Source organism: Amblyraja radiata, chromosome 6 (genome assembly GCF_010909765.2).
Source record: "Amblyraja radiata isolate CabotCenter1 chromosome 6, sAmbRad1.1.pri, whole genome shotgun sequence".
Taxonomy (NCBI): Eukaryota; Metazoa; Chordata; class Chondrichthyes; order Rajiformes; family Rajidae; genus Amblyraja; species Amblyraja radiata.
Window position 1 is genome coordinate 54,741,594 of NC_045961.1, and position 14,901 is coordinate 54,756,494.

The 14,901-nt window shown below is 45.4% G+C and overlaps 1 protein-coding gene across 4 annotated transcripts in view; it reads right to left on the reverse strand.

The window, feature by feature from the left end:
• The window catches only part of stard13 (StAR related lipid transfer domain containing 13), a 363,098-nt gene that overhangs the window by 16,769 nt on the left and 331,428 nt on the right, over positions 1–14,901 (reverse strand). For all 4 annotated transcript variants that reach the window (XM_033022887.1, XM_033022886.1, XM_033022889.1 and 1 more), the window contains 3 exons: positions 12,540–12,603; positions 7,960–9,341; positions 5,000–5,179 (listed from right to left, as the gene is read on the reverse strand). In XM_033022887.1, coding sequence (XP_032878778.1) covers positions 5,000–5,179; positions 7,960–9,341; positions 12,540–12,603 — 1,626 coding nt within the window. The remainder of the gene's footprint in view (positions 1–4,999; positions 5,180–7,959; positions 9,342–12,539; positions 12,604–14,901) is intronic.

The following is a 14,901-nucleotide window of genomic DNA, read 5'->3' on the forward strand; positions in this document are numbered from 1 at the left end:
CAGAGCCCTAGTGGTGGGTGACTCCATTGTCCGAGGGGCGGACAGGAGATTCTGTGGCGGCAGACGAGATGCGAGGATGGTCTGTTGCCTCCCTGGTGCCAGGGTTCAGGATGCCACGAGCCAAATTCAGAACATCTTCGAGAGAGAGAAGGTGAACAGCTGGCAGTAGTTGTGCACGTAGGCACAAATGACATTGGGAAGAAGAGGAAGGAGGTTCTCCAACATGATTTCAGAGAGTTGGGAAGAAGACTGAAATGCCGGACTTCTAGGGTGGTTATCTCTGGATTGCTTCCAGTACCTCGTGCTAGTGAGGACAGGAACAGGGAGATAGGGGATCTGAATGTGTGGCTGAGGGGCTGGAGCAGGGAGCAAGGATTTAGATTTATAGACCACTGGGATCTCTTCTGGGGTATGGGTGACCAGTACATAAGGGATGGGTTACACCTTAACTGGAGGGGGACTGACATTCTGGCAGGCAGGTTTGCTAGGGCTACACGTGTGGGTTTAAACTAAATAGTGGGGGGGAGGGATTGACAAATTGGGAGTATAAAGATGGAGTTGAAGGGGAAGTGACTACAGGAAAAATTACAAAAGATTCTCGAATTAATGGGAAGGAAAGCTCGAGAATGGACAACAGAGTAAGGTCAGGGCCAATTGCGAGCGGTTCGAGGGAGGAAGTGAATACTGAGGTCAAAGTGCTGTATATGAATGCATGAAGTATAAGGAATAAAGTGGACGAGCTTGAGGCTCAGTTAGAAACTGGCAAGTATGGTGTTGTGGGAATTACTAAGACATGGCTGCAAGAGGGCCAGGGCTGGGAACTGAATATTCAAGGGTATACCTCCTATCGAAAAGACAGACAGGTGGGCAGAGGGGGTGGGGTTGCCCTGTTGGTGAGGAATGAAATTCAGTCCCTTGCAAGGGGTGACATTGAAACAGGAAATGTGCAGTTAGTATGGATAGAACTAAGGAATTGTAAGGGTAAAAAGACCCTAATGGGACTAATCTACAGGCCCCCACACAGTAGCCTGGACATAGGGTGCAAGTTGAATCAGGAGTTAAAATTGGCATGTAGTAAAAGTAATGCTGTGGTTGTTATGGGAGATTTCAACATACAGGTAGACTGGGAAAATCAGGTTGGTACTGGACCCCAAGAAAGGGACTTTGTAGAGTGCCTTTGTGATGGATTCTTATAGCAGCTTGTATTGGAGCCTACCAGGGGGAAGGAAATTCTGGATTTAGTGTTATGTAATGAACCAGATTTGATAAAGGACCTAGAGGTTAATGAGCCATTAGGAGGCAGTGACCATAACATGGTCAGGTTTAATCTACAATTGGAGAGGGAGAAGGGTAGATCGGAGGTGTCAGTGTTCAATAAAGGGGACTATGGGGCCACGAGGGAGGAGCTGGCCAAAGTTGACTGGAAAGATACACTAGCAGGGATGACAGTGGAACAAAAATGGCAGGTATTTTTAGGAATAATACAGGAAGGTGCAGGATCAGGATCAGTTCATTCCTAGGAGGAAGAAAGATTCCAAGGGGAGAAAGGGACAACCATGGCTGACAAGGGACGTCAGGGACTGTATAAAAATTAAAGCGAAGAAGTACAAACATAGTAAAGATGAGCGGGAAGCAAGAGGATTGGGTAATGTTTAAAGAACAACAGAAGTTAACCAAAAAGACAATACGGGAAGAAAAGATGAGGTGCGAAGGTAAGCTAGCCAAGAATATAAAGCAGGATAGTAAAAGTTTCTTTAGGTATGTGAAGAGGAAAAAATTAGTTAAGAACAAAGTTGGACCCTTGATGACCGAAAAAGGTGAATTTATTATGGGAAACAAGGAAATGGCAGATGAGTTGAACAGCTACTTTGGATCCGTCTTCACTAAGGAGGACACAAACAATCTTCCTGTTATAGTAGTGGCCAGATGATCTGGGGTGACGGAGGAACTGAAGGAAATCCACATTAGGCAGGAAATGGTGTTGGATAGACTGAGGGGACTGAAGGCTGATAAATCCCCAGGGCCTGATGGTCTGCATCCCAGGAAGTGGCTCTAGAAATCGTGGATGCATTGGTGATAATTTTCCGATGTTCTATAGACTCCGGATCAGTTCCTGTGGATTGGAGGGTAGCTAATGTTATCCCACTTTTTTTAAGAAAGGCGGGAGAGAGAAAACAGGGAATTATAGACCAGTTAGCCTGACATCGGTGGTGGGGAAGATGCTGGAGTCAATTATAAAAGATGAGATAGCCAAACATTTGGATAGCAGTAACAGGATTGGTCCAAGTCAACATGGATTTACGAAGGGGAAATCATGCTTGACTAATCTTCTGGAATTTTTTGAAGATATAACTAGGAAAATGGACAAGGGAGAGCCAGTGGATGTAGTGTACCTGGATTTTCAGAAAGCATTTGACAAGGTCCCACATAGGAGATTAGTGGGCAAAATTAGGGCACATGGTATTGGGGGTAGAGTGCTGACATGGATAGAGAAGTGGTTGGCAGACAGGAAACAAAGAGTAGGGATTAATGGATCCCTTTCAGAATGGCAGGCAGTGACTAGTGGGGTACTGCAAAGCTCGGTGCTGGGATCGCAGCTATTTACAATATAAATCAATGATTTGGAAGAAGGGATTCAAAGTAACATTAGCAAATTTGCAGATGACATAAAGCTGGGTGGCAGTGTGAACTGTGAGGAGGATGCTATGAGAATGCAGGGTGACTTGGACAGGTTGGGGAAATGGGTAGATGCACGGCAGATGAAGTTTAATGCGGATAAATGTGAGGTTATCCATTTTGTTCGCAAAAACAGGAAGGCAGATTACTATCTAAATGGCGTCAAGTTGGGAAAAGGGGAAGTACAACGGGATCTGGGGGGTCCTTGTTCATCAGTCTATGAAAGTAAGCATGCAGGTACAGCAGGCAGTGTAGAAAGCAAATGGTATGTTGGCCTTTATAACAAGAGGAATAGAATATAGGAGCAAAGAGGTCCTTCTGCTGTTGTACAGAGCCTTAGTGAGACCACACCTGGAGTATTGTGTGCAGTTTTGGTCCCCTAATTTGAGGAAGGACATTCTTGCTATTGAGGGAGTGCAGCATAGGTTTACAAGGTTAATTCCCGGGATGGCGGGACTGTCATATGCTGAGAGAATAGAGCAGCTGGGCTTGTACACTCCGGAGTTTAGGATGAGAGGGGATCTCATTGAAACATATAAGATTGTTAAGGGTTTGGACAGGCTAGAGGCAGGAAATATGTTCCCGATGTTGGGGGAGTCCAGAACCAGGGGCCACAGTTTTAGAATAAGGAGTAAGCCATTTAGAACGGAGTTGAGGAAACACTTTTTCTTAGTGAGAGTGGCGAGTCTGTGGAATTCTCTGCCTCAGAGGGCAGTGGAAGCAGGTTCTCTGGATGCTTTCAAGAGAGAGCTAGATAGGGCTCTTCAAAATAGCGGAGTCAGGGGATATGAGGATAAGGCAGGAACGGGGTACTGATTGGGGATGATCAGCCATGATCACATTGAATGGCGGTGCTGGCTCGAAGGGCCGAATGGCCTACTCCTGCACCTATTGTTTATTGTCTATTACCTTAAACTCTTGCATGAGTTTTATTTGGTAACCTTGTATTTCAAATTGAAACAAAAACTGCTGATGCTCCAAATCTTAGTACTTTATATCAGTTTACTTAGAGTCTGCTACAAGAATAAAGATCTGTTTTCTTAAAGTTCCCAGTGGTTTAAGGTTAAACTCCACAGTACTGTTACAAGAACACACCATTACATTCCCAAAGTATCAAATGAAAGAAAAATCGCTTAATTGTTTCTTTTTTTAAAAACAGTTTTTCTCTCCTAAAAATAAAAGGTACATTTGGTCATTGCTGCAATGTTATCAACCTTGTCATACAGTGAAGGTCAATGTATTGCATAAATACTCTTTAATTTACAACTCAACTGTATGAACAGTGAAATCTCCAATTGCAACTAATACCCACTTACCTCCTCCCTCTTTTCTGTGTCCCCCTCTCCCACTGGGCACACATTTCTTCCACTATCCCACATGTCTTCCCTCCATCCCTGTCCCCTCTCATCTATATCACTCCCTCCAGCTTTACATTTCCCTCCACTTCTCTCCTTATGTGACCCCTTTTTACCTCTAGCCTTTGTCACTGACTCCACCGATCTGCCACTCAAACAAATGCAGATTTTGAAGAAAGGTCTCTACCAAAAACATCACCTATCCATGTTCTCCAGAGATGCTACCTGACCAACTGAGTTTATAAGATAAAGTGCTGAAGTAACTCAGCGGGTCATGCAGCATCACTGGAGAACATAGATAGGTGATGTTCCAGCTCGGATCTGAAGAAGGGTCCCTAACTAAAATATCAGAGGCTAGTGGGAGACTTGATAGAAGTTTATAAAATTATGAGAGGCATAGATCGGATAGACAGTAAGAACCTTGTTCCCAAGGTGAAAATGTCCAACACTAGAGGGCATAGCTATAAGGTGAGACAGGGAAAGTTTAATGGAGATGAGCTGGGCATGTTTTTTTACATAGAGAGTAGCGGGGGGCTGGATAGCTAAGGGTGGTGGTGGAGGCAGATACGACAGAGGCATTTAAGAGGCTTTTAGAGAGGCACATAGAAGTGCAGAGAATATGGATCATGTGCAGGCAAATGAGATCATTGTAATTTGACATCATGTTTGGGGCAAACATTGTGGGCTGAAGTGCCCGCTCCTGTGCTGTACTGTCCTGTGTACTGTTCTATGTCACCTATCCATGTTATTCAGAGAACATGCATGAGCTGCTGAGTTACTCCAGCACTTTGTGTCTTTTGTTGCAGACAATATTAAAATCAAAGATGACAGATGTAAAATGAAATATTTCAGATTACATTTAATTTTTACATTTATCCCCATCCCCTCCCCACGCCAAAAACAAAAATCACCCTCCCCATCGTGTCTGCTCCCTTTGTCTGTTTATTTTATGGCAACTGTGAACTCACCAGGTCCAGCCGTGTTTGTTGGACATGGAATAAGTCTCCATTATCGCTGTGAGTCGCAGGAGGGAGAACTTCTGCAGCAAATTGAGCTGGGCGGCAGTGTGGCTGCTGATCTGCAACGAGGCTAGAGTGAAGCTGAGCCGATGTGAGATCTGGAAACTGTGCCATCGTAACCTCTGACGCCTGTGGAAGAATATCAGGCAGCAAGTTTAGGAAGAGGTTTCAATGAGAAAGGTCTGACTATTAGATTACTTTAGAGATACAGCGTGGAAACAGGGCCCTCGGCCACCAAATCCGCACTGACCAGTGATCACTAACACTATCTTACCCACAAGGGTAAATTTACAATTTTTATCCTACAAACCTGTACGTCTTTGGAGTGTGGGAGGAAACCAGAGGACCCAGAGAAAACCCATGCAGTCACAGGGAGAACGTACGAACTCCGTACAGACAGCATCTGTAGTCAGGATCGAACCCGGGTTTCTGGTGCTGCAAGGCAGCAAATCTACCGCTTAATTATGCAGAATCATACAGCACAAAAACAGGGCCTCCAGCCCAACTCATTCGTGCTAATCATAGACGTAGTCCAATGTCCACAATGGGACAGAGATGAATTGGACAGAAACCTAGCTAATGGAAGGACCATTCAGAAGCCTGATAACAGAAGGGAAGAAGTTCTTATAGAGCCATACAGCATGGAAACAAGCCCTCTGGCCCAACTCGTCCATGCCAACCAAGATGCCCATCTAAGCCAGTCCTATTTGGCCCATACCTCTCTAAACCTTTCCTACCCATGTACGAAATAGGATAGGGAAACAAAATTATTTTAGGTGGATCAAAGCAGAAAATGTCTGAAGAAGGGTCTCAAACCAAAACATATCCATATTCTCCAGAGACCCGCTGAGTTACTCCAGCACTGTGTGTCCTTTCAGGAAATATTTAGTCCATTTCCCAATTTGCTGAAGGAGAGAACTTTCCTATCCACATACGCGTCCAAGTGTGTTTTAAATACTGTTTTAGTCCCTGCCTCAACTACCTCCTATGGTAGCTCATCCTATTTTTCCACCACCCTCAGAGGAAATGTTGCCCCTCAGATTCCTAAAATCTTGCCCCTGCCAGAATAAATCTCTGTCCCCCCGATTCTTCATTCACCTACTATGGGACAGGTCCTCCAGAAATGCTGCCTGACCTGCTGAATTAATCCAGCACATTGTGTTCTATACAATATGCCCTCGTTACCACTAAACCTACTTGTGTTGCCACTTTCAGAGAGTTATGGAAATTTGTACATCAATGCTGCTTAAGGTCTTGCCACTAACTGTATATTTCCCCTTACATTTAACCTCCCAAAGTGTAACACTTCACACTTGTTTTTCTTGAGGGAAAGGCACCTGCTATCAAAGATAGCAGATTGTGTAATAGTCCCCGAGACACTGCAATCAGTAGCTGCAGTGTGTGTCGGGTCCATAAATGTTGCCTGGCACTGATCATTTGAAAATTAAATATTTTAGAAGATTATTTTTCAGGCATAAAAATAACATCAAGGGATGATTACTTTAACTCATGCAATTCACTACTTTTAGCATTTTTAACACATTTTATTGTTGTGCCATAATCATATTCTATAGCACGAAACCCCAGCATCCATGACAACGGCCCAGTGAATCTCCACTGTACTGTCTCCTGTGCAATCACATCCTTCCTATAATATTGCAACCAGAGACCCGGGTTCGTTCTTGCCCTGGGGTGCTGTCCGTGTGGAGTTTGCACGCTCTCCCTGTGACCTCATGGATTTCCTCTGGGTGCTCCAGTTTCATCCCACATTCCAAGGACGTGCAGGTTTGTAGGTTAATTAGCCTCTGTAAATTGCTCCTAGTGGATCCGAAACTGAGATAACATAGAACTAGTGTGAACAGATGATCAATGGTCAGTGTGGACTCGGTGGGCAGAAGGACCTGTTTTCATGCTGTTTCAATTTTCGATGTAAACCAGCATCTGCAGTTGATTCCTGCACATTCCGCTATTTCACTTCTGGGGAACAATGTGGCTTCAGATCTAACACTTGAAGCTGCTGGAGTAATTTAGCTGATCAGGCAACATCTTTGGGGAACATGGATGGGTGAGGTTTTAGGTCAGGGCCCTTCCTCAGACTCCCAGTTGCGAGGAAGCATTCTGACCTGAAACGCTACCTCCACCGATGCTGCCTGACCCGCTGAGTTACTCCAACATTTTGTGCATTTTTTTGTGAATATCTTTCATTTCAAGTTGGTTATATTCCAATATAAATTGGAATAACAAACTAATATCAATGTCTGCATTTATCTTTAGATGCCAGAATGATGCCTGGATTAGAGGGTATTAACTACAATAGGAGGTTGGACAAACTTGGATTGTTTTCTTTGGAACTTCAGAGGATGAGGGAAGATCTGATAGCAGCATTAAAATATGAAAGGCATACAAAGGATAGACTGTCAGGACCTTTTTCGTAGGTGGAAATATCAAGGACTGGAGGGCACACTTTCACGGTAAGAGGGTTGAGTTTTATAGTAATTCAGCAGGACAGGCAGCATTTCTGGAGCGAAGGAATGGGTGACGTTCACAGTCTGAAAGGGACCGTTGCCTGTCCTTCTGAGTTACTCTATCCCAATGTTTTCTCTTTCTCAAGGGATGGAATTTGAGCTTAATATCACAGATGAAGCACTCGGGAGATGAAACCATCAATAATGACCTTTATTGACATTTTAATGGAATGCCTAACTGAATCTATATATCTATATGATATATATTTGTAGGTTAATTGGCTTCTGTAAATTGTCGCTAGTGTGTGTCGGATAGAACTAATGTACGGGTGATCGATGGTCGGTGCGGACTCGGTGGGCCGAAGAGCTGTTTCCATGCTGTATCTCTATACTAAACTACCAATAGTTAAACATAAGTTAACTACCAACAATTTCGCTACCCACCTGCTGGGCCTGGTTAACGACGCCCCTACTCCGGAATCCCGGCGTTCCCGCATTCCCACTGCCTCCGCCTCGTTGAGCGAGTGCCCGTCGCGATCCAGGTCGCTGGGCGTGATCTGACCGTCGGACATGGAGTGTCTTTCGAAGTCGAGCATCAGGTGATTGGAGGAGCTGTAGGGTTGCTCGCAGACCGAGAGCTGGTCATCCTGTATCTCGGGCAAGATGTTCCGTGACCAATGGTCCACGATTTGCTGCAACCCGTTGACGTGCTGCAATATGTCGTCCAAGTGGGGGAAAAGATCTTCCTTCTCCAGGTCCATGAGGTCGCCGGTGCTGGCGTACAAGTGGGAGCCTGGCACGTTGTCGTAGATACTGATCCTGCTTGCCCCGGGGTAGCAGCTCTTGGGCTTGCCCATGCCGCACTTCTGCTTGCTCAGCGAGATGCTCCCAGTCCGCCAGTTGACAGCGCTGCACTTGTCGGAGGGGGATAGACTTTCGATGGACAGAGCTTTGGGAAAGGTACCTGGTTTGTGATCCTTGGGGATATGAACGACGAGGTGCTCCTGGGAGGAGAATTCATTCCGGCGGTTGTGGTCGGCCACTTGCCTCGTGGTCGCCCCCGACAAGATGTCCATGTCTTCGAGATACATGCCGCTCCGCTTGCTGTTCAAGCGCCTCTTCCTTGACTGCAAGCACGGCGTGCTCACCGCGCTCCCGCTGTTTTCGGAGTGGCTGTCGCTACTCGACTGAGTGGATGATGAGAAGCCACTCTTGGTAGAATCCCTCGCCATACTGTGAAGATGTCCATTGACAATGTCCACGCAGCGCATGGTCTTCAACGACTCCGGTTCCTGCTGTAGCACGGGAGAACTAATGACCAAAGGTCCCAAACGCATGGAGCCCTTTAACTTGTGAGAGGCTCTGGGTCTTAACGTTTCCATGCGTTTTAGCAGGTTCCTGGCTTTCACTCTTGCATTCTTTTCTGCTTTGGCACCAAAGCTGCAGTCTTTCGCAGTCTGTGGGAACGCACTGTGCAGCGAGATGGCATCCGGCATCGCGACGGGTTCAGCGCAGTTCCGCAGGGAACAGTCCGGGTGCTCCGTGGCCACACTGTTCGTTTCCACGGCTCTACTGGCGAGACTGCGGTTGTCGCTTCCCCCGCTGCTTTCACTGTGAATGGAGGAGACCTCGGGTTCGCTGAGGTCCGTTAACACGCTCTCGCTGCTGGTTGTATTCTTGAGTTTCATGCCCCCCGCGGACACGTGGCCATCCTGTCTTGGAAACAACACGTCAATGTCGTCCAGCCTCGACCATCTCTTGCTGCTTCTTTGAAAAGTCCACTTGTCACTAATCGCACACAGCTCTTCTTCATCTGAGTCTTCACTCTGCAACAGCAATGCAAATTATGAGTTATGTTTTCCCATTCATTAAATGAATTTCACACTTCTGTACCTCTTGCCTGATGCGAGAGGGAAGAAGAGGGGGTGATCGGGGTGAGACTAGTCCTTGATTATGCTGATAGCCTTGGCTTGAATTAAATGGATTATCAGCATAAATGAATAACCAGTATAATCAAGGACGAGTCTCACCTGGTCACTCCCTCTTCTCCCCTCTCCCATCAGGCAAGAGATATAGAAATGTGAAAACGCATTCCTCCAGATCTTCCCAGCTGTTATCAGGCAACTGAACCATCCTATCACCAACTAGAGAATGGTCCTGACCTTCCATCTACCTCATTGGCGACCCTCAGACTATCTTTAATTGGACTTTTTCTTGAGCTAACATTTTTCACTTTATCCTGTACACTGCGGGCAGCAGGATTGTAAATATGTATAGTCTTTCCGCTGATTGGATAGCACGCACCAAAAGTTTTTCACTGTACCTCGCCACGCGACAATAAATTGAACTAAATTTTGACTGAAACATTGAAAGATACAGCGTGGCGACAGGTCTTTCATCCCACCAAGTCCACACCGACCTTCGATCACCCATTCACACTGGTTATTCAATTTTCACATCCACTCCCTACACAATAGGGGCAATTTACAGAGGCCAATTAACCTGCATGTTGTTGGGACGCGAGAAGAAACCGGAGCAACCGGAGGAAGCCCACGCAGTCACAGAGAGAACGTGCAAACTCCACACAGACAGCATCCGTGGTCAGGAATGAAACCGGTACTCTGGCGCTGAGGCAACAGCTATACCAGCTGTTCCACAGTGTCAGCCTAAAGTAGAAGCTGCCATTTATTCACAATGCGGCACGATTTTGTATGAGGATTCCAGGGCCTGAGATACAGGGAGAGGTTGGACATGCTAGGACTTTATTCCTTGGAGAGCAGGAGGATGAGGGGTGATCTTGTACTTGAGGTGTACAAAATCATGAGGGTATGTTGTGAATGCACAAAGTCTTTTTTCCAGGGTATGGTAATCAAAAACTAGAGGTTTAAGGTGAGAGTAACAATGGACAATAGGTGCAGGAGTAGGCCATTCGGCCCTTCGAGCCAGCACCGCCATTCAATGTGATCATGGCTGATCATCCCCAATCAGTACCCTGTTCCTGCCTTCTCCCCATATCCCCTGACTCCGCTATTTTTAAGAGCCCCATCTAGCTCTCTCTTTAAAGCATCCAGAGAACCTGCCTCCACCGCCCTCTGCGGCAGAGAATTCCACAGACTCACCACTCTCTGTGAGAAAAAGTGTTTCCTCGTCTCCGTTCTAAATGGCTTACTCCTTATTCCTAAACTGTGGTCCCTGGTTCTGGACTCCCCCAACATCGGGAACATGTTTCCTGCCTCTAGCGTGTCCAAACCCTTAACAATCTTATATGTTTCAATGAGATATCCTCTCATCCTTCTAAACACCAGAGTGTACAAGCCCAACTGCTCCATTCTCTCAACATATGACAGTCCCGCCATCCCGGGAATTAACCTTATAAACCTACACTGCACTCCCTCAATAGCAAGAATGTCCTTCCTCAAATTAAGGGACCAAAACTGTACACAATGGTCTCACTAGGGCTCTGTACAACTGCAGAAGGACCTCTTTGCTCCTATATTCGATTCCTCTTGTTATAAAGGCCAACATGCCATTCGCTTTTTTCACTGCCTGCTGTACCTGCATGCTTACTTTCATAGCCTGATGTACAAGGACCCCCAGATCCCGTTGTACTTCCCCTTTTCCCAACTTGACACCATTTAGATAGTAATCTACCTTCCTGTTTTTGCTACCAAAGTGGATAACCTCACATTTATCCGCATTATACTTCATCTGCCATGCATCTGCCCACTCCCCCAACCTGTCCAAGTCACCCTGCACTCTCATAGCATCCTCCTCACAGTTCACACTGCCACCCAGCTTTGTGTCATCCGCAAATTTGCTAATGTTACTTTGAATCCCTTCATCCAAATCATTGATGTATATTGTAAATTGCTGCGGACCCAGCACCGAGCCTTGCGGTACCCACTAGTCACTGCCTGCCATTCTGAAAGGGACCCGTTAATCCCTACGCTTTGTTTCCTGTCTGCCAACCACTTCTCTATCCATGTCTACCCCCAATACCATGTGCCCTAATTTTGCCCACTAATCTCTTATGTGGGACCTTATCAAATGCATTTGTGTGATACGATGTGATACAAGTGATACGATTTAATAGGAGCCTGATGGGCAACTTTTTCACTCGTGGGTGGTGGGTAAACAGAACAAGCTGCCAGAGGAGGTAGTTGAGGCAGGTATTGTAACAGCATTTAAAGAACACTTTGACAGGAAAGTTTTAGAGGTATAATGCAGGCGATTGGACTAGCTTAGATGGGGCATCTTGTCGACATGGTTAAATTGGGCCGAAGGGCCTGTTTCATGCTGTATGACTCAGGATTAGTTTCTTCCCCACTGCCATTAGGGATCTGAATGGTCCTCCAAAAAGCAAGTTTACTGTCCAATTCACCTCAAACCCATTGCGGACATTGGAATTTGTCTCTGGAACTGGTGCGCTACAATGCTGAGAACTATATTCTGCATTCTGTATCTTCCCCTTTGCTCTACCTATTGTACTTGAGATGGACTTGATTGTATTTATGTACAGTATTATCTGATCTGATTGGATAGCATGCAAAACAATGGCTTTCACTGTATCTCGGTGACAATCTCATAAACCTAAACCTAGGATATACAGACTGCTTTCGATCAGATCATTCAATTTCCCAGGTAGCTTGATTTAAAGGTCAGATTTATAACAACACTCTGAAAGAATATTACAAACTCATGTGAAATAAGCATCCCATTTTTATATTATAAATTTAATGCTGCTTACCAATTGCAATAAAATTGCCTCCGACAGCATTGACAAGCACCATAAACCATTTGTGACACCAAATATGGTTCATTTAAGATTATTCTTTATGATACCATATATTGCCAGTAGCTGCACACGCCAATAGAAGATTAAGGGAAGGTAGACAAAAATGCTGGAGAAACTCAGCGGGTGCAGCAGCAACTATGGAGCGAAGGAGATAGGCAACGTTTCGGGCCGAAACCCTTCTTCAGACCCAGACCCAGACCCTTCCTCAGATTAAGAGATACGTCCTTACTTTTTTCTTGGGAAGGCTGATATCTATTTTCATAGACGTGCACTTGTTCAATGTGTTCAGTCGCCTGAAAACAAAACAAAATCCAACATGTTAAAATTCAATTTTCTTCAGTCGCCGTCTAAAGCTGAAACGGCAGAAATCCCTTCAGTTAATTAATCGCTATTATTAACACACTGATCCGACCCCCCCCCCCCCCCCCAAAAATACAAAAACCGAACCCAAATATTAACAGGGGGAATTACCGAAGATTATTTTGCTGCGCAGTAACATTTCACGCTGAGGATCGTTTAGAGCACAGATCACGGCTCTGTGCACCAGTGGGGTGCAGACACTGATCAAAACATCCACACTTACTATTCGGTTCAGGTACTCCGTGCACTAACATTGCGTGTGGGTGTGGATTTCGCTGGCCTATATCTACAACAAACATCGATCACCAGGTACTTTCACTGCAATGCAGCGTCAATTGTCCTTCCTGACGAAGTATTTTCGAGCGCGCGGTTGCCTTGCTGCCTATTAAAGTCAGTCTAGTCAACGATAACGGAGTGGCCGAGGTGTGTGGGAAGGAACAGCAGATGCTGGTATTTTTGTGTCTATCTTCGATAAGGAAGTGGCAATGGTCTCCGGGTCTGATGTATACTAGAAATGGTGAACTGATCAACACCTCCTTTCTAAGCCACTCAGACACGCTGATATTATCACAACTGTTAGCACCCTATAGATTGCTAATCCATAAAATCAGAGTAAACTGGTGACTGGAATTGAATAAACATTGAGGCTGTGCGCAAACACTGCTGAGAACTCGTCACTAGAATGTGATTAATAAGATTACCAAATCTCAGGCAATTCTAATATTTGGTGAACTTCAGCATCTTCAGTCCAGGTTAGAATAAAAATGAAAGTTTATTTGAAAGGATGGATTAAAAAACAGAAAAAGACACAAATTGCTGGAGTAACTCAGTAGGTCAGGCAATATCTCTGGAGAAAAAGGATGGGGGGCATTTCAGGTCTGGATGCTTCTTCAGACCAGAAAAGTTACTTTTTCTCCAGAGATGCTGTCCGACCCACTGAGTTACGCCAGCAATGTGGGTCCATCTTTGGTATAAATCAGCATCTGCAGTTATTTATTTCTACTTCCAATAGATGCTCAGTTACTCCAGCATTTATCTCTTTTTTTTAAATAAACACACATCTGCAGTTCCTTGTGTCTCCATCAATCCTCACTCCTCTGGACTGATATTCAATCTTTAGTTTAAACGGATAATCTCTGCTGACAGGCATTACTCTGAAAAATAAGCTTCATGTTTAATAAAAAAACAAATATTAACATCGGGAATTATTCTGGGTAGTAATCCGGGGCCGGCCGCGGGCAAGTGGACGACATCGTCGGGAGCTCGCAGGTCACAGGCTGGTGCCCGTTTTCCGGAGCTCCCGTGGCAACAGCTGCGTCCGCTGGACAGCTTCGACCACCCCCGGGCCGCGGAGCTTGAACCGCGGGACTGACTTACCATCGCCCGGTGGGGTATCGCCTCAGCGCAGAGGGAGAACCATATAACAATTACAGCACGGAAACAGCCATCTCGACCCCTCTAGTCCGTGCTGACACATAATCTCCCCTAGTCCCATATACCTGCGCTCAGACCATAACACTCCATTCCTTTCCCATCCCTATAACTATCCAATTTATTTTTAATGATAAAAAAACGAACCTGCCTCCACCACCTTCACTGGAAGCTCATTCCACACAGCTACCACTCTCTGAGTAAAGAAGTTCCCCCTCATGTTACCCCTAAACTTCAGTCCCTTAATTCTCAAGTCATGTCCCCTTGTTTGAATCTTCCCTACTCCTCAGTGGGAAAAGCTTTCCACGTCAACTCTGTCCTATCCCTCTCATCATTTTAAAAACCTCTATCACAGTCCCCCCTTAACCTTCTGCGCTCCAAAGAATAAAGCCCTAACCTTGTTCAACCTTTCTCTGTAACTTAGTTTGCTGAAACCCAGGCAACATTCTAGTAAATCTCCTCTGTACTCTCTCTATTTTGTTGACATCCTTCCTATAATTAGGCGACCAAAATTGTACACCATACTCCAGAATTGGCCTCACCAATGCCTTGTACAATTTTAACATTACATCCCAACTTCTATACTCAGAAGAGGAGGGAAGAGACAGTAACTCTAAGACTTTTGCCTCCATCACAGTGAGGAGGTGCTTGGTGACCTCACTGTGGTGGATGTTAATTTGTGTTTATTGTGTGTTGTTATTATTACTTGTATGGCTGCAGGCAACAACATTTCGTTCAGACCGAAAGGTCTGAATGACAAATAAAGGATTCAATTACCTCAATAAGCACTGAACTGCTTT